We start from the raw sequence: 20,621 nt of genomic DNA, 5'->3' as shown, positions 1-20,621 counted from the left end.
CACGTCCGTGTCGTTTTTATGTCGCGCAATATCATTTAAGCAAATGAACACGTTGCACATGGGAAGGAACTAGCAAGTTGAGCAGTTTTATCATGGTTGAATAATTAGTAGCGGTAAGGGAAGAGCATACAGAAAGGGAGTCAGTAAGAATGCAGATGTTGTAGTCATTTGGTCTAATTTACGTAACGCTAGGACTACTGCTAAAAACTCAGCCAGAAAAATAGGCACAACATCAGACAATCATAAAGGAAAAGACAAGTCGAGTGCAGGACAAAATATTCCAATGTCAGTCTTTTCCTCCCACTGTGACGCATCTGTTGCAGTGATAATGTTTGTTCACGGGGTGCTTAGGTGGTCTTGTGACATGACGATTAAGATGCTCTAAGGAAATAGTTTCGCGTAGTTTGGGTCGGGCCTTTTCTACACCGTGCGCAGTTCTTCCATCTCCTCCTCTTCGGCTCCGCCGCGCAGCTTAACATCTTCCTCCGGCGCAGACGAAGCTGGTCGAACGAGTTAGGGATCCACATAATTGGTAGTTCTTGATTCGGGAACACTATGATGGTAGTGCTTCAGGCGGGCTACATGAACCACTCGAGTCTTCCGCGACCGGCTATTATTGGCGTTCAGCTTTGCGATGACGTAGTTGACGTCACTTAAACGGCTGAGTATCTCGAATGAACCGCTGTACGTTGATATGAACTTGCGATACCAGCCTTTCTTCCGTAGAGGCTTTCCACGGCAGTGTTCTTAAGCGACCGAGCCGATGTGCTTAGTCGGCACGACACAATGTCTGCGGAATGGACGTGTCTTTGTTCAGTGCCAATTGCAAACTTGTGGCCAAGGACGTTAGGGGACTGCGAGCGTACAATAGATAGTAAGGCGCATACCCGGTTACTTCGTGCTGGGCGGTGTTGTACGCGTACGTGACAAAGGGCAGCACGGCATCCCAATTGCTGTGATCAGCTGATACGTATAGCATGTTGGTAAGCGCACGATTCATGCGTTCGGTGAAGCCATTTGTGTGTAGGTGGTGTGGCGTTGAATGGTGATAAGCAGAGCCGCAAAGGCGCAGCAGTTCTTCAACAACGTCTGCGGTGAATTGCCATCCATGGTCACTTATAAGAACACGCGAAGCGCTTGACGTAGTAGTTCTGCGGAAACCCGCAAGGTGGAGAGAAGTAATGAATAAGTAATGAATTCTGTCATCTTGCGTTACGCGAAGCGCTGTAACGGAAGATGACAGAATGAAGCAAAAAGCACAACACATCGGCGGCGGTAGCAGATGTAAGCGCCGCGTCAAGTAGTCGACGCACACAATAATCCAGCGACGGCCGGTAAAGCTCTTCGGAAAGGGCCGAGCAAATCAATGCCAACTTTTTTAACTGGTAAGGTAGATGGTTTCACTGGTTGCAAAAAGCCTGCAGGAGGCGTCGCCGGCTTCTTATGACATTGACAACCTGGACAACTTGCAATGTCAGTCTTGTGCTCTTTCATAGCTTCGGCTAATAAAAGCTCTGGCGTAATAGATGAAGCGTGCGAGCAAAGCCAAGGGGGCCCGATGTGATGTCATCATGCCTGGTCCGAAGAATAGCAGTATGCAGGCGTTCAGGAACGACGAAGAGCAAGGCAGAGTAATTCTTTTTGTAAAGCAGGCCGTCACGCAGCGTGAAGGGCGTTGTCTGACCTGACGTGCGGGCAGCCTCCATTAGGGGTATGAGCGTAGGGTCATGACGTTGTTCACGATTAAAGATGCTTAGGTCAGGAAACTCGGTAATTCTGGCAAGACGTCGAAGTCATCATCGTGAGCGGGGGAGTGTGGCTATGGCAAAAGAGACAAGCAATCAGCATCGGTATGACACCGACCGCACTTGTGGCCGACAGAAAAGGTATTCTCTTGAAGGCGTAACGACCATCGTGCTAGCCGTCCAGAAGGATTCCGCAGTCCAACAAGCCAGCAAACACAATGATGATCCGTCGCTATCTTGAAAGGACGACCATACAAATATGGCCAAAACTTCTGGATGGCGAAGACTACTGCCAGGCATTCCAATTCGGTAACAGTGTAATTTCGCTCCGCTCTCGTCTGTGTCCGACTTGCAAACGCAACGACTTGCTGGCGCCCATGATGAAGTTCAATGGCGATGAAGGACGGCGCCAACGCTCACACCGCTAGCGTCAGTGTGTAGCTAAGTCATGGCCTCGGGTTCGAAATGGCGCAAGATGGGCCCAGAATTTAGTAGATACTTCAGCTGACGGAACGCGTCCTCGCACCCTGCAGTCCATACGTAGGGATTGTCTTTGTGAAGGAAGCACGTGAGCGCGTGGGCAAGTTGGGCGAAGTTTTTAATAAACCGGCGGAAGTACGAACACAGGCCACGGAAACTACGGAGGCCTTCCGCTGTCTTCGGTTGGCTAAAATCACGCACTGTAGCAATATTTTCAGGGCGAAGTCGAATTCCATCTTTGTCGACGAGAAAACTTGGCACGATAGTCTGGCGCTCACCGAAGTGACACTTCTTTGAGTTTAAAACCAGTCCAGAGCTTCGTATGCGGTGCAGTACGACGCCAAGGCGTTGATTCGGCTCCTCAGGCGTTTTACCAAAAATGATTACATCGTCGAGGTAGCACATGCAGATCTGCCATTGCAATCCGCGCAGCACTGTGTCCATAAACCTTTCAAAAGTTGCTGGCGCATTGCACAAACCGAAACACATGACATTAAATTCGATGAAACCGTCTGGCGTCACAAAGGTACTTTTCTCTTTATCTGTCGGGTATTTGCCAGTATCCCGATTTTCTCTTCATCTGTCTTTATTTGTCGGGTATTCGCCAGTATCCCGATCGTAATTCAACGTAGAAGAAGTAGGCGGCTGCATAAAGGCAATCGAGAGCATCGTCGATGCGTGGCAGAGGGTATACGTCCTTCTTTGTGGCTGCGTTAAGTCTTCGATAATCAATACAGAAACTCCAAGAACTGACCTTTTTTCTTAACTATTATCACTGGAGCTGCCCAGGGACTGCAAGGCTCCTGGACAACGCCTTTACGCATCATTTCTCGAACTTGCTCAACGATTACTTTTTGTTCTGCGGGAGAGACGCGGTGCGGCTTCTAGCGAATAGGCGTCGCTTGGCCCGTGTTTATGGGGTGCTGTGTTCGCAAGTCACCAAGCGAAATTGGACGCTCATCTTGCGCGAAATAGAAAACTGGCTCATAGCGGACGAGCACTTCCTGCAATTCCGTCCGCTCTGAAGAGGATAGCTACTTGTTTATCATGCGGTGGAGAGAGAGAGAGAGAGAATGAAGAGGAAAGGCAGGGAGGTTAACCAGATATGAGTCTCCGGTTTGCTAGCCTACACTGGGGATGGGGGATAGGGGTTACAAAGATGACAGAGAGGAAAACGCTAAAAAAAGAAAAAAAAACACGCACACATGGAGGCACACACACAAAAGGCGTTCCAGTTATAGTCGTTCACACAGGCCGGTAGATCGCAAAAAGCGCAATAGCGCTTGCACGGCCTTCTTCTGTGACGGTAGGTCCTTTCGATGTTGTGGAATTCTTTTTCCGGATAGCGCTTGGTCGTCCAGTTGGTCAAGTTCGTGGCGAAGGCATGCCCTTTGTGTACTGTACTGCGCAGGCACACAAAATATGGCCAATTGATTCTTCAAGGCCGCAGTGGTCACAGGTTGAGCTGTCGGTCATCCCTATGCGGAATGCATAGGCTTTAGTAAAGGCAACGCCCAACCAAAGTCGATATAAAAGCGTGGCGTCTCTACGGCGAAGCTGTGATGGCGCTCGAAGACTTAATGTTGGATCAAGTGAGTACAGTCGCGTGTTTCTTAAATGTGGCTCATTCCATTGTGACGCGGTGCACTGCCGAGCAAGTAGGCGGAGCTTCCGTGCTGCGTCAGTCCTAGAATGAGGAATTGGGACGTGGCGCTCCTCAGTATGGGCTGAGCGGGCAGCGTGATCCGCCCGTTCATTGCCGATAATCCCGCAGTGACTTGGAAGCCACTGAAAGGTTATCTCATGGCCTGCATCACTTATATGTTGCAGCGTCTCTGTAATATGGAATAATAGTTGTTCGTGTGGTCCGCGTCGTAACGGTGACAGTAGCGACTGCAGTGCCGCCTTCGAATCGCAGAATATTGTCCACTTATGTGGTGGTTCATCACCAATGTGATGAAGGGCAGTAAAGAGCGCTGCGAGCTCTGCTGCCGTCGATGTTGTCGCGTGGGTCGTCTTAAATTTTATTGTTGTAGCTTTCGCTGGTATGACGACTGCCGCCGCGGAGCTACTCGGAAGGACAGATCCATCAGTGTAAATATGCGTAGAATCACGGTAGTTCTCGTACAAATGTAGTAGCGTGAGCTGTCTAAGGGCTGGCGATGATAGATCAGCTTTTTTCGAGATACCAGGTCTTGTGAGGTTAATTTTTGGCCTAGCGAGGCACCATGGAGGAATCGAAGGTCTCGCAGCCGGGGTGAAACAAGCTGGCAATGATTCATCATATGCGGTTATCGTCCGGCTGAAAGATATGTGTGGTCTGTCCGCTGTTAGGGAGGCCAAGTGGTGACGAGGAGTCCTGGTCAGATGCCTTATATGGGTCCTGAGTACTTCAATTTGAATGTGGGTCCTGACAAGGTGATCTCCAGCGATTGCTATCGTAGCCACTGTTGAAGCACTCTGAGGCAGGCCTAGACAGATCCGGAGCACTTGATCCTGAAGACTTTGTATTGTGCGTAGATTTGTTTTACCTGTATTGTTTATTGATGGCAAGCTGTATCGCAGAAATCCTAGGAAAAGCACCCTGTACAGTTGCAAACATCGCACTTGGTGACATTCTCCAGGTCTTGCCAGCGAAAAACTTGAGGAGGTGACAGATGCCTGTCAACCGTTTTTTCACGTATGATACGTGTGGGCTCCATGACAAGTCCCTGTCGATTATGACACCTAGGAACTTGTACGATCGGACCCGTCGTATTATTCGGCCATTTATTATTTCACTGTGCTTGGCCATGGGTTTGCGCGTAAATGACACTAGTACGCATTTCTCTGAGGAAATTTCCAGGCCTCGATTACGGAGGTAGAGAACAGTTTGTGTGGCGGCTCTCTGAATTCTCGCTCGCAACTGTAGGCGTGTTACTGCAGACGTCCATATGCAGATGTCATCCGCGTACATTGATAGCCTGACTGTAGTTGGCACGTGCTCAAGGAGAGCAATTAGTGTTAGATTAAATACCACAGGGCTAAGTACACCGCCCTGGGGGACGCCGCGGTAGCTATAATGTAGACAAGTATGGCCTTCTTCGGTGCTTACAAAAAAGGATCGCTTGGATAAATAGCTCCGTATCCATTTAAACATCCGACCACCCACTCCTACCTCTGCGAGAGCAGAGAGGATGGCTTCATGCGTAACGTTGTCATACGCCCCTTTAACGTCGAGGAATAAAGAGGCGCAGAGACGCTTACGGTATTTCTCATGTTGAATGTAGGTGACCAGGTCGACGACGTTATCGATCGATGATCGACCACTTCGCAAGCCCGCCAAGGCATCTGGATAGGTGTTGTGGTACTCCAAGTACCACTCCAGGCGTCCTAGGACCATCCTCTCCATTACTTTGCCCACACAGCTCGCCAACGCGATCGGGCGATATGATGAGAGTTCCAACGGCGACTTGCCAGGCTTCAGCAGTGGAACAAGGCGACTTGTCTTCCAGGTTGTTGGTAGTGTGCCATCTCTCCAAGATTCACTGTACACCTCAAGGAGAACTCCTCTCGCTCGCTCCCCCAGGTGACACAGAGCTCGGTAGGAATTTCCGTCAGGTCCTAGCGCTGATGTGCGACTACACAAAGCTAATGCTGCCTTAAGTTCGTGGATTGAGAATGGTAGATCCATCCGGTGATCACGTGGTGGTGGACAGTTACTCGAAGGCGATGGAATGTTGGTAGCTGTGACTTGGCCGGATAATCTGGTGCAGAAATCTTCTGCCACGTCAATCACCGATCTCTTTTGAGAGAGGGCAAGCGCCTTGAATGGGAATCACTGTACGGGGAGTGTCCGGAGACCGCGCACCGTTCTCCATAGTTGCGATAAAGGCTTGCGTGGATCTAGCGACTCACAGAAGGCAGTCCAACGTTGCGATTCGAGCTTGTCTAACCGGCGCTGTATCTTCTTTTGCGTGCGCCTGGCGGTTCGTAAATCGTCCATTGTTTTCGTACGTCGGTATCTTCGTTCAGCACGTCGTCGGATTGCTCGAAGTCGTTCTAGTTCCACATCAAATTCATTCAGTTTCGAAGAGCATGTGAGAGTGCGCATAGTGTCTTGCACCGCGCTCTTTATTGCCTCTTCCAAGTCGAAAGATGGATTGGCATCGCAGTGTTCTTCCATAATAGACTGAAATTTAGGCCAGTCCACTCTTTGGATCGTATCCCGTATTTTGGAACGGGACAATCCTCTGATCTTGATGCACGTGGGGATATGGTCGCTTCCGTGCATCTCTATGTCCGCAAACCACCCTGCACGTCTGACAAGGCTTCGTGAGACGAAAGCCAAGTCAAGACAGCTGCTGTAGGTGGAGCCACGTAAGAAGGTAGGACTTCCATCATTCAGCAGCCAAAGTTCATTACTGGAGGCGAAAGATACCAGAGCTCTGCGTCTTGCGTTGATCATCGGACTTCCCCAGAGTGTATGATGGGCGTTGAAATCTCCAATGATGACCCAGGAATCGGAGCTTGAGGAAAGGATGTCTTTTAGTCTTTTGTAATCAAATCGACTTGACGGAGATAGGTAGGCGCCCACAAAAGTAAAGGCCAAATTCTTTTTCCTTACGTTTAGGCACATATATTGATTATTGTCATTAGGTGGTACAGGCTGATGAGTGTAGGTGAGGTCACGGCGAATACACACCAAAACCTTACTGTTTTCATAAACAGTTGACGACATAAATAATTCATATCCAGAAAGCCTGATTGTGTTCGATAAGTTCGGCTCGCAAATGACGATAATGGGAAACATATTGGCGTACACGAAGCAACGGAAATCTGGAAGGCGCACTCTGAGTCCGCGCGCATTCCACTGAAAAATAGCTGCTTGTCGGACCTCTTCCCTAGAAGAACGTGGCTGTGGAGCCATGATCTACTCAAGGGTTGCAAGCACCGGACTCAGAGCGTCCAGTACTTGAAGCGCACTTCTGGCAGACGGTGTGTGCATGTTGCTTAGCAACACGCGAATGACATTCATTAAAGGCCTAATAAGTGCTATCACTTGCTCATCTGTTTTCCGCGACTCCTCAGATACAGCACCTTGCTGTACTGGGGGCGGCTTCTTCTGCGGCTCTTCTGGCGGTCGTGTACGTGGAAGTGGCGGCCATTCCTTTGTGGAGAGAGATCTGGCGGTGTTCTCCCTTCAAACATCGGTGTTCGGAGGGCTGGAAACTTCCGCTGATGATGCTGCTTGACGAGTTGACTGTTCCTGAAAGCTTGATGTTTTTTTTCGTGAAGACCTTCGACGGTGACGGCGGCGTCGCCGTACTTTCACAGAAGCCTCTTTGTGGGTAGAGTTGTCTCTCACAATTTGTTTAAGAATGGTGATCTCTTTCTTGATCTGGGGACAGTCTTTGGAAGAGGCGCAGTGATCACCCTGACAGGACACTTCAACGTGATTGCGCTGCAGTTGTCTTCTGAGTGGGGTTCGGCACATCGAGGGCACACGGCCGAATTTCTGCAGACACCCTTCACATTGCCAATCTTCTGACAATTGAAGCATTGCATTGGTCTTGGAATAAATGGTCGAACCTGGTGGCGAAAGTGGCCGACCTTCACGTAGGATGGAAGGCAGTCGCCTTTGAACGTTAGTCTCACACAACGTGAGTTGCCGAGGCGACAAACATGCACAATGACGTTGCGTTCACTTGCTGGTTTTATAAGAACTGGGAGGTCTGCATTTCGAATTTCATTGTCAATGTCATAGATGACTCCTGTTATTGTGGCACCATTCGTTGGCATGATGGATCGGACCTTGATGTTTCCCAGCTGCGTTACATGTTGTAGTATGGTCAGCGCGCTCGGGTTCATCACATCGATTGCCAGGATGTTTCGCCTAGTGTTTATCCTGAAATCCTTGATCTCGTTTGGCACAGTCTTTTCGAGATACACGGAGAGTGCTTGCCTGTTGAGGACGCGCAGGTTGTCGGTAGCGTTCTGTGGCACAAACAGGATCGAGTGAGGCCATCGTTGAGGCGCTGTTTTCACAGTGTTCGAGCTGGACGCCGAAGATGAGTTGATAATTCTTCGTTTGGCCTTGTGGTACTGGACAAGTGGAAAGCCGTCTTCCGAGGACTCGTCACCTGATGCGGAGTACAGCTCTGTGTCCTCGCTACCACTCGATGTATTTCCTCTCTTCCTCGAACCGATGTCCGCGGGTGAACGGGAACCGGGAGGATCTTCGGCGTGTTGCACATCCATCACCGCGATGGAGGGGGCGGTAGACCCCACAGGTGCAGTGAGAAGTCCAGAAAAGCACAGAGGTGGGCGAGATGTGTTCCGCAAGAGAAGCACTTCGTCTTCCTTTTCATCATCATGTGGTGGAATTCCATAGAGTAGTCACGATTTGCTGCGATCTCGTCAGTGGAAGCGTCAACGCCGTCAATACCGAGGGTCGCTTCTGAGTCAAAGGTGGGCAGCTTGAGTCCTGTCGGCAGTAAAACTTGCTCCAAGGACGCGTTCACCATCCACATGTGAGCATGACCATCCACACATTCTCTAATGAATGGAAGAACCAGTACATTTTTCTTCAACATAGTATAGTAGTACGGCTCAATTAAACCATGACAACAATGCGAAGGCCAATGCGTGGAAGTCACCGGAACAAATGCCGCAGTCTGAGCCAGTAAAAGGACATCGTGAGACACAGAAACTACACTCTGCTTGTCCGCGCCAGATACTGCTGGTATGTGTGTTATCACGTGGCTCCGAAGAGAAAATTCACCAGCCCCACAATCTAACATTGCGCCGAATTCACCAAGGATGTCAATCCCAAGGATGATGGTGTGAGTGGTGCGTTCCAAAACAACAAATTCAGTTGGAAAATCTTATCCACCCGCACTTACTATAGCAGAGCAAATTCCAATGGGCCGCAGCGGTTCGCCCCAAACTACAGGAAGAGTAGCCTCTTGGTCCCACGCGAGCATCACTTTGTGTCCAAGAGGATTCTTGAACAAAACAGTCATTACAGAAACTGTAGCACCGGTATCGACTAATGCATCAGCATTTAAACCACCAACACAGACACATATTTTGTTTTTGCGCATGGCAACAGGCGAAGGACTACTTGACCGCCCCCGGTTGCACAGTCTAGTTTCCCAGCTGGGATGGTGGTGAAAGTGAGCGACGACGAGGTGATGGCGAACGACGATAGCTGGTCGGAGGAGGAGTAAGGCTGCGGTCGGAAGCTGGAGACTCACGCCGGGATGCACGTTCACGCGGTTGTCGGCGAAGAGCTGCAGCGGTCGGCCACGGCGCGCTGTCTTGGCCTCCAGGTTGACAATCGGGTATGGCCGAAACTTACTGCTGCCGTCGGTGACAATACCTGGCGATATGTCTGTGGATACCGCAGCTATAGGAAATAGGTGGCTCGCGGTACACAGGATATTCATAAAGTGGGGCCTCGGGCTGTCTGTACCGGGGAGCAAGGCGCTGGGGTGGTGTGGTCTGTCGACGTTCGAAGGTACGCGAAGGATGCCGGAACTCCTCCGTATCGAGGTGGACGCGTTCATCAGGCAAAGGCCGAAACTGTTGGTTTGCAGTTGGTGAAACACCGGCTGTTCAGGACAGTCTACGTCAAGCGTGCATTGGGGCTACTCCTGTACTGTGTCGTTTCCTCCACCTTGTGCTTGAAAGTGCACCAATTATTTTTTAACGAGTTGACGCACTAGCAAGACGATGTGGTGGGAGGAGGAGGCGTCCACGCTTGCGGCCGTGGCCACGTTTTCAAGTCCACCAAACTTTGGCAGTACACGACACGTCTTCAGTCCCTCAAATGCACGGCACTGACGTCTTAGATCAGACGGAGTACGCAGGTCTTCTTTTAATAGAAGGCAATCCTAGACATATTCAGGGATAGCCTGCAGAAAATGTCCAACCTTATCTTCATCCGACACGCTGGTGTTCAGAATTCTGCACAGTTTCAATACTTCAATGTTGGCTCTGCATGTTTCTCCGGGCAAGTGTGCTCTACGCGAAAGCGTATGCTCAGCCTTCTTTCTTATTGAAATTGAGTCTCCGAAGCAACACTTGCTTTCCGCAACGAACCTTTCCCTCATTGTCATTGTGCTTTCGTTATTATCGAACCAGAGAAGCGCGGTCCCGGGGAGAAAGAAAGCGACGTTAGCAAGTCGGGCCGTTGCATTCCACCCATTGTGACCGCTTGCCCTTTGATAATGCCAGTCGTCGACGTCCTCATCAGCTATGCCGGAAAAGGTGCGCGGTTCTTTCTGAGGGGTCCAGCAGATGACATGCCTTGGGCGCTCACTGTCAGCTTGCATGCTTGTGTCATGGCTGCCGCCAGCTGTTTGAGCTTGGTTCATGTCCCCGATGTCTTCAGGCGGTAGTCCGAGCAAGCGCCGGCTTCGTTGTCGGGTGTGTCGAAGAAGGTCGTCCAGAGCGTTTACCTAGCACACTCCATCAAAGTTGTTACGGATGAGATGGATTTATTTACAAAATGAGCGAGGGGGCGTGGAGACGAGATCGCAGACAGTCGGGCCTTTTCTTCACCGCGCGCAGTGCCTCCATCTCCTCTTCTCCGAATCCGCCGTGCAGCGTAACAATATGACGAAAAATGATACCACAAAAACCAATTTTAGATCCCGTGAAATATCAATGGACTTGGAAATGTTTTCTTTGTCTCGACAAGAGTAACTTTGAATTCACAATCGCTTATTGACATGTTTCTTACAAATATAAGCCAGGATAAACTTAAGTCGGGGGTATTTTCTTTCGAACTGAGTGACATCTTACCGATATTTCTTTGCACTAAAGGATAGGTGCGCAGTAAGTTGTCAAGACTGACATCGACAGCCCGACATATTACAGAAAAGAACCTTTTGATATTTCGAAAAAAATAGAAGTCTCCTGGAAGAACGTCTTAGGCACTGACGATGTCAATGTAGCTTGTGATATGTTTCTTGAAATACTGGAGCATATACCTGCAACTCGTTTTCCTGAAATATGTGTTAAACAAAATAGAAAGACAAGGAAACCTTGGGGGACAGCTGAAATCAGTGCGAGAATAAATGATAAAACTTACCTTTACGATCTCTTTATGAAAACTAAATATCAGAATAATTAAAAATATTTTAAAGTTTATGAGAATTGTTTGAACAAGGATTTAGCAAAAGCGCGACGTGAATATTTTGCGAATCTCCTGAATTGTGAAACAGGATCCATAGATGTCACATGAAAGAGATTAGCTTCATTACTGAACTATATCATCATCATCATCCTCATTACGCCCACTCCAGGACAAAGGCCTCTCCAATATTTCTCCTACTACCCCGGTTATTTACTAATTGCGGCCATGTTGTCCCTGCAAACTTCTTAATCTCATCCGCCCATCTAACTTTCTGCCGCGCCCTGCTAAGCTGCCCTTCCCTTGGAATCCAGTCCGGAACCCTTAATGACCATCGGTTATCTTCTATCCTCATTACATGTCCTGCCCATGCCCCATTTCTTTTGCTTGACTTCAACTAAGATGTCATTAACTCGCGTTTGTTCCCTCACCCAATGTGCTATTTTCTTATCCCTCAACGTTACACCAATCATTCTTCATTCCAGAGCTCGTTGCGTCGTCCTCAATTTAAGTAGAACCCTTTTCGTAAGCCTCAAGGTTTCTGCCCCGTACGTGAGTACTGGTAAGACACAGCGGTTATACAGTTTTCTCTTGAGGGATAATGGCAACCTGCTGTTCATGATCTGAGAACGCCTGCCAAACGCACCGCAGCCGACTCTCATTCTGCTGATTATTTCAGTCTCATGATCCGGATCCGCACTCACTGCCTGTCCTAAGTAGATGTATTCCCTTACAACTTCCGGGGTCTCGCCACCTATCATAAACTGCTGTTCTCTCCCGAGACTGTTAAATATTACTTTAGTTTTCTGCAGATTAATGCAGTGGTGGCGTAGAGGTAGAACATCCGCCTCGCGTGTAAGAGGACCGTGGTTCGAATCCCGGTGCCGCGCAATTTTCCACCGGATTAAAGAAATCCGCGTGTTGATAAAATTGCATAAACAGGCTTGGAGTGTGGCCTGATTCCGTGACTATAAAACCAGTAATGCACTCCCTCACCAGAGCAGGATGGCGGTGCACAACCTTCTATTTGAACACAACAATCAAACTGAATGATAAGGTTGCCCTAAATGTCATTCCTAAATTTATTATACATGCTACCGAACTAACGGGGACGCCACTAGAAGAGGCGTTTAATAAATATTTCGTCAATTTTAAAGTACAAGATATCGTTCACAGCAATTTGGAAGAACTTCGATGGAATAGAAGAACAATTTTTCTCAACCCGACAAGCGAGGCTGAAGTGTTTACAACAATAACTAGCCTAAATAACAATAATACCAAAGATGCCGATGGTTTTAAAACTAAACACATAAGTATATCGCTGATCTCCGTGCACCAGTTATAAAGCATATTTTTAGTCTAGTCTTAGTGAAGGTGTCTTTCCGCATAAAATGCAGCTTGCACAGGTAACTGTTGCTTATAAAAAGGGAGACAAAAATGACATAAACAATGACAGACCCGTCTCTATTTTACCTACTTTATCAAAATCGTTCCAGAAAGTTATATTAAGCCGCTCTAACAAATTTGAAGCGAAGCACAAGATTAAAACTAACTCTCAGTATGGCTTTCGGCGAGGTCTAAGTACAGAATTTGCCTTTCTAAGGCTAAAGGAAGATATTTTAACGCATTTCGAGCAAGGTACTTTCGTACTTGGATTATTTCTGGACTTTTCCAAGACGTTCGACCTCATCAAACATGAAATATTATTTCGAAAATTTGTGCGGTATGGTTATCGTGGCAATGCAGCTTAATGCAGTCATACTTTGAACACAGGAAACAAATTGTAGCTGACTCTATCTCCGAGCAACTACGGGCTTCTAGCGGCGTACCTCAGGGCAGTACTTTAAGCCCATTCCTGTTTAATATGGATATAAATGATATTACAAACATTTCTCTTGTATCACAATTTATTATATACGCCAACTACACAAGGATTTTTCTAACAGTAAAAGATATTGAAGAATTATTGGACTCCGCAGATTCCACACTGCTTGCTTTAGAAGAATGGACGGTAAAAACCGCCTTACGGTCAATGTGTCCAATATTTAATGCATATTGTTCAGGGCGAAAGGAAGAAATATAACTGCAAATAAAAATATAACCTTACACTCCATACCGATCGAAATTGTTTTTACGCGTAAATCTTAAAGAGTAAATTTTCATCAAACTTTAACTTTACATCATCATATCAACCATCTAGCAACAAAACTCTCTCAAGAAATAAGCCTCACATAGCGCAACCGTTGTATTCTATCATGGAAGGATATGCTGGTCACCTATAACACCCTGTTTTCCTCAAGATTAAACGACTGTCAATTAGCGTCGGGGTCTACAACGAAGGGAAATATACAAAAGCTCCATATGGTGCAAAAAAGGTTTCTTCGTGCAGTAGAATATCTACACAATTGCTTTCAAACACGTCAAATATTTTCAAAATACAGCGTTATGCCTAGTATGAGGATACACGATTACAGGTTAAGTAGGCTATATAAACAGGAAATAAAAAATCGCGGCACATTCTTAAAACAGCGAACCTACACAGCAACGCCCCTAGGCACGTCACCCGTTGCAACGAATGCTGGAATGTAAAAACATACCGCACAACCTATGGTATTCAAGCACTCGAAAACCAGTTGCCGAGATTATTAAATAAACAGAATAGAGAAAATATACAGATGGAAATACATACATTTAAAGAACTCCAAAAATATTACATGTCCCCATGACCATGTCTTGCACTGTCATTGACAATCTGAAATTACGATACTCCTATTTTTTTTATCCTTATTCCGTTATTTTTCTTCTCAACCTACTGCTGTTTCAATTAAGTCCTTTCACCTTATTCCAAGTGACAATGTTTACATTACCCATTTTATTGTACATGTATGGATGTTATTTCCATTTGAGGAGTGAATTGTATTTCTGACTCGTATTTTTGAATTGTATTGTATTTTCAATTGCAGTGAATTGTCCTTTTTCTTACCTCAGTAAGCTGTATCTTCGTATGAATTTTTGTTCTGATTGCTCCAATGTATTTTTTTGGACATTGCATTCTGCCTTATATCACGATAACTTTGTCTCTGTCCATTTTCCGAAAATTGAATCCATTTATCAGGGTGATTAGTGTACTTTACTGTGTACTATGTTTTTCTTTCTTCTTTTATGTAAGCAATGCCGCTATACTGATTTCAAGCGCATGAGAGCCTGCGGCTTTGTCAAGCTGTCACTTATGACAGCTTTCACTGTGTGCCTCCAGTGTCATGTACCCTAGATGTGACACAAATAAAGGCATTATTATTATTATTATTATTAATATTATTATTATTATTACTATTATATCAGCGGGGTGCAAGTTAGCAACATCCGGTGGCGACAAGGCCGAGATGACGTAGTCGTAGGAAGGCACCAGCATAGCAAGGGAAATGCCCTGTAGAGGGACTTGTGAGCACACCGTGGAATTCAGCACAGGAAGGCATGCAAGACTGTCAGAGTTGTAACAGTGTGTGGAATACCAACACCGTGCATCAACGCTACCGCAGTGATGGGAACGAGCACATGGTCACTGTCGGGTTCTCGTTGGTTGGAACACTGCTCACGGCTGGGGCGGCTAACGGACGGGCGCGGCAGAACTCAGCCGACTCTTAGCTGGTTCAGGTTGATCAATTGCACTTGGTAGGTCAAGCTGTACAGTAATAGCGGAAGAATCAACGAGGGTGGAATGGGCGGATAAAAAGTCAAGCCTGAGGATCACGTCATTGAAGCAGCGGGCGAGGTCGGTGAACAAGACAGAAGACACTGAGACGTGCGGTGCCTAGGTCAGCTACGGGAGGCATACCACCGTCGGCCACACGTACATCACGTGATTTGGTAGGGCCCATAACTTCCTTCAACTGCTGACGGAGCTCAGAGCTCACAACAGAAATGTGGGCGCCGGTGTCGATCATATCTGCAACAGGTAGGCCATCCACTTCAACGTCGATCAGGTTCTCATTGGTAGGGAGCGTCAGCAGGGGAATTTAAGGGCAGGTAGTAATAGCAGAGTCACCTCCAGGAACTGCAGCCGTGATTTTCTCGAAGGAAAATGCCGGGTGTAGGACGGGGACAAGGAACAGCTTGGGGAAGGTGAACGTGAAGGTCGGCGTAGTGGTGAGGGCTGGGCTGCGGTCGTAGTGTTATCGGAAGATGTTTTTGGTTCAGTTTGAGTTGGTACCTGGTGATGGCATCGGGGTGGATACCGGGAGCTGAAGAACCTTTTTCTAGAAGGCGCAGGAGGGGGGGGGGGCAAGGACTTGAGCAATACCGTGAGATGTGTCCGACATGGTCATATCGGCAGCAAAGTCCCTCGTCATTAGGCGTATCACGCAGTCGGATCGCGATAATTGGGAGTAGGACAACGGCGTTTGAAAGGGTTGAAGGTGGCCGAAAGGTAATGTCAGGACGGTTCACAGAACAAATATTTTGAATGTCACGTTTGACACTTCTTGACGAACAATGGATTGTGCAAGCGATAAAGTCGGTTGGGGACGAGTGGATCCTTCGCATAAAAAGCACTGGTCACGCAGCTTCGATTTCGCATCGAACGATTCGGGTGAGAGTATAGGACGTTGAGGGCTTCGTCGCTATACGAACGTCCTCACGCGTTGATGCCACTGCCGTGCTCGGAAAGCGGGTGAAGTTGGGTGTAATGCGTGAGCTTTTAGCATCTTCGGAGTGTCGGCTTTTTGTAAGAATCTCGTTGACATTCGAAGGCGTTAAACACGATCAGGTGAAACTCATCGTCCGCGATTCATTTCAGTACGTGCGTGACCTTATTGGCTTATGTCATCTTGGCGTCAACTTTACGGCAAAGGGCCAGCACATCCTGAATGTACACCAGGTACGACTCGGTAAACGTCTGCACACGCGAGGTAAGGTATTCCTTGGAGGCATGCTGGCAGCCTGCATATTGGCCAAACAACTCGCAAGGTTTTGTCTTGCATATGTTTCAGCTTCTGAGCTCCACTTTGTTGTTATCGAACCAGGCCTTCGTCGTTCGCTTTAGCTAAAATATTACCTTCGCCAAGATCAAGGTTGGGTCCCACTCGTAATCTGCGCTTACGTAATCATACAGCCGAATCCAGTCGTCGACATCGTCACTATCAGCGCTGCAAAGGTCCCACGACCACGGGATGGAGCCAGGATGACGGCTGGCATGGCGGCAGCCACTGTCGCAGTTTTACCGCCGGTAGACATGCCTGCAATGGCTGCTCACACAATATATATATATATATATATATATATATATATATATATATATATATATATATATATATATATATATATATAAGCCCTCTGCCCCGCACCCGCGGTCAGAGGAGCTATTCCTGTGTATTGTTAAATTGCACATCTTGCCAGCTGCTCTTTGTCAAAGGGCTGCGACGGCATGCCTGACTGCCTCAAACAGAAGAACTACCACACGGAAGTTGACAATATGACAGAAGTATCCAGAATGGAACCCCTGAGCGGAGCAATCTTTCAGGGACATTACGCACCACCTAACGCGTTGATAACCAGGCCCTCTCACTGTCCCTCTTCATACTAAACAAGAGACTTGTAGTGACTTCGAAATGCCAATTATATGTTTGTTATCGTTCACCATGTGCGAGTGCTTGTTTTATTTTTACTATGTCGATAACGGTCGAACAAACATAACGACAAGCCATTTTAAGTGAACTCACGGTAGCTCTTCGTGATACCACACGAAATCTCGCGGTAATATCTTCACTTTTCGCTTGAATAAGTTGTAGTCGATTACGGTCCATTGGCTGTTCCCACTGAAACGAAAAAAAGAAAACTTAGAAAGATCTACCGCATCTTTTGACATTTATTTGGCATTTATTGACACTCGCACATTGCTTATCTTTTTTTTGGTGGCCGTTTTTTACCAGCTTGTTACGGAACTTTCCTTGCGTTTGCAGAGTTAAAAAAATTGGAGGACGTTTAAGCGTCGCCTTTAATTGTTGAGCGCGATAGCATTCAAAGATCCCTGACTGCTTCTGACGCTTCTCGGCGAATTTATTTATTTATTTATTTATTTTTACCCTCAGGGTTTGCACATTACAGAGGGGAGGGGCGTATTACAGACGAAAATTGGAAAAACAGGTGATAAAATCACAATAAGAAGCATGAACAATCACCAGCTTAATACAAAAATAAACTGAAACAGTCGCATTCAAGATAAAGCAGAGTAATTTGAACATGTAGAACTAAAACAACAATAAGCAAAAAACAGAAGGACAAATTCAATACAAATAATTAAGCAATATTAGGCACGTTATTCAAGAAATCCTTAAAGCGCGTTGTATCCGTGATCGCTGTAGCTGCTCGTGGCAGCTGATTCCATTCGGAGGTGGCTCTAGGTAAAAATGCATGTGAATAGGTTACAGTTCTACAACGAGGAACATCAACTTTTTGGAGGTGGTCAATTCTAGATGAAATGAAAGGAGGGGATTTAATGAACTGATTGCGGAGGTGATTGTTGTGATGGTAAATTTTATGAAAAAGAGCGAGCCGGGCTATTTTACGCCGAATTGTAAGTTCTGGAAGGTTAAGTAGTGTCTTCATTTATAGTAACACTGGCTGTGCGGTCATAACTGGATAACATGAAGCGAACGGAACGATTCTGCACTCTTTCAAGTTCTTTTATCAGTGTAGTACCACCGGGATCCCAGATCGATGATGCGTATTCAAGTGACGGAAGAATGTAAGTTGTGTAGAGAAGCTTTTTAAGTGATGGGGGTGCCATATAGAAGTTTCTTCGAAAGTACCCAAGTGATCGGTTAGCTTTGGTGACGACGTGCCTCACATGATGGTTCCATGATAGGTTACTACAAGTGTTAACACCGAGATATTTGTAAGATGAAACAGACTCAAAAGGCGTATTATCAAGATGATAGTGTGGTGATGCTAATAAGGTGCGCGATACGCGCATTGATTTGCATTTCGAAATGTTCAATTCCATGTTTCACGTTTGACACCAGGAATGTATAGTATTTAAGTCGGTCTGAAGTAAGGCAACATCGTCTTGGTTAGTTATTTTCTGATAAATTACACAGTCATCCGCAAATAGGCAAATCTTTGATGAAATGTTATCGGGTAAGTCATTCATGAAAATTAAAAAAAGGAATGGTCCCAATACAGACCCCTGGGGACCTCCGGATAGCACTGGCTGGACTGGGGAATCAACATTATTTGCGGAAACAAACTGAGTACGGTTAAAAAGGAAAGCTCGAATCCAGTTTAGAACATTGGGATCTAGATTTAACTGGCCGAGCTTAAAAAGTAGTAAATGATGACTAACCTTGTCAAATGCTTTGGAGTAGTCAAAAAAATATAGTCTGTTGTGAATCCAGAATCAAGTAAATGATGCAGGTCGTTAGTAAAGACTAGAAGCTGTGTTTCGCAAGGAAAGTTTTTGCGGAAGCCATGTTGTGAGGGTGTAAAAAACTGGTATGACTCAAGAAAATTGACAAGGTGAGTGAAGATAATGTGTTCAAAAACTTTACATGGAACAGATGTGTGTGAAATTGGACGGAAATTTGATGGATTGTGTGTTAACCCAGACTTGTGAACTGGCACAACCTTACCTATCAGCCAGTCTTCCGGAAGGCTAGACGGAAGGGACTGTAAAATATGCATGCCAATATGATAGAGGAGTATTCAATAGTATTTTTCAAGAATTTTGTACTGATGCTGTCGACGCCACATGATAATGAGTTTTTCAGTTTCTTAATGATTGTACAAATACCCTCAGAAGTAATAAAGATGGCGTCCATGGGCAAGTAATGACGTAATGGCTAGGTATGTTGTGCATTGGTAACTACTGGGTGAGAAAAAGCCTTTACAAATGTATCATTTAATACGGATGCGCATTCTACGTCAGGCACTGGATGTCCTTCCGTTGTTAGCAAAGCTTTTGGAGCGTAGCCGCAAACGCTATGCACGAACGCGGGCTTTCTGGTAGAAACGCGGCCTGTTGCGTGGGCCGCCATGCGACGGAGGTGAGTGCCAGGTGGAGGTATTGCAAGTAACTGGGCGCGCCGCGCCGTGGCCCCCGAGACACCCTCGCGCCTGCGCGCGCATACGGTGGTCGCCGCGGCTGGTTTGTGTATGGTAGAAACGCTGGAAAAAGGGCTTCTTTGGGTTTTCCTGCAACAGAATTATGTTTGCTCGTGTAACCAAATTACAATCGGAGAGCTTTCAGGTCTGTAGGTTCTGTGTAAGTTATAGTTTACGATTTTCCCGTGTATTCTCGCTTGAGAAAGTCAATTATTTTACTAAATTCCTTGCATCACATGGAGGGTGTTAGGCTACTCATCTCTCGAACATGCAGAAGGGGCGGTGTAGGCCTGCATGATTGTTTTTGTATAAACTGTCGCAGTGCCGCGAGTTGCCCATGTGTTTTATGAAGGGGGGGGGGCGTCCACTCCCTAGCGCGTCCGGGCAGCAACCGTTTCTGTTTTTGAGGGGTCAGACGGCCCTCGTGGTGTCGGTTGACGAGCCGCGTCGCGCGCCGGTCGGGGTGGGGGGCGGTGCGGATGCGGCGAACGGAATCGGAGAACGCGGTCTTACGCGCACTGGGCTGGCATTCCGCCGATGGTCATAATAGGTCCACGCAGACAAGCCTCGAGTGGGACGGCTGTACGCGATGTTATGGCGCCGGCTCCCGAGTCATCTGCTGGTTAGACACGCCGCCGATGTTTAGAGGGGCCTCGCAATGTTGACCACATGTTGCGCGTACGGAGCGGGGGTGCACTCCCCTACGCGTTCGGGCGGCAACCACGTGTATCTTATTTTGAGCGCTGAGAAGAGCCCGAGTGGTGTCGAGTGACAGCTTGCAGTGCGCGCCGTAGATAGAGGCGCGGTGCGCATGTGGAAATCGGATTCGGAGAACGCCGTCTTGAGAACACCGAGTCCGGATGCCGCCAATGGTCATTATTTTTCCACGCGGAAAAACCTTGGGTGGGGAACTGCGGTACGCGGTGTTACATTTCGCCTAAGACGCGCGGTATAGCCGGCGCGGATGCAACGGACGCCGGGGCTTCATTCAAAGCGGCGGACATTTTGGCCCGTTCAGCGCTGCCGTAACGCTTCCTGCCAAGCGCGTCCAGGCATGTTTCAATGCCACGTGTCTTCGTGTGTGCGTGTGTGTGTGTGTGTGTGTGTGTGTGTGCATGTTGGTGCCCACGCTTGTCAAAGCGCGGCAGCTGGGGAGAGGAGCTCCCCATCTGTGAGGC

The 20,621-nt window shown here is 47.4% G+C and overlaps 1 protein-coding gene across 2 annotated transcripts in view; it reads right to left on the bottom strand.

Moving 5' to 3' along the window:
• Positions 1–20,621, bottom strand: part of LOC142567826 (putative phospholipase B-like 2) — a 277,787-nt gene that overhangs the window by 110,548 nt on the left and 146,618 nt on the right. For both annotated transcript variants that reach the window (XM_075677976.1, XM_075677977.1), the window contains exon 8: positions 17,064–17,159. In XM_075677976.1, coding sequence (XP_075534091.1) covers positions 17,064–17,159 — 96 coding nt within the window. The remainder of the gene's footprint in view (positions 1–17,063; positions 17,160–20,621) is intronic.

This window comes from Dermacentor variabilis, unplaced genomic scaffold (assembly GCF_050947875.1).
Source record: "Dermacentor variabilis isolate Ectoservices unplaced genomic scaffold, ASM5094787v1 scaffold_14, whole genome shotgun sequence".
NCBI classification, from domain to species: Eukaryota; Metazoa; Arthropoda; class Arachnida; order Ixodida; family Ixodidae; genus Dermacentor; species Dermacentor variabilis.
Note: the sequence above shows the minus strand (reverse complement) of the source record. Positions and strands in the feature narration are given on the sequence as shown.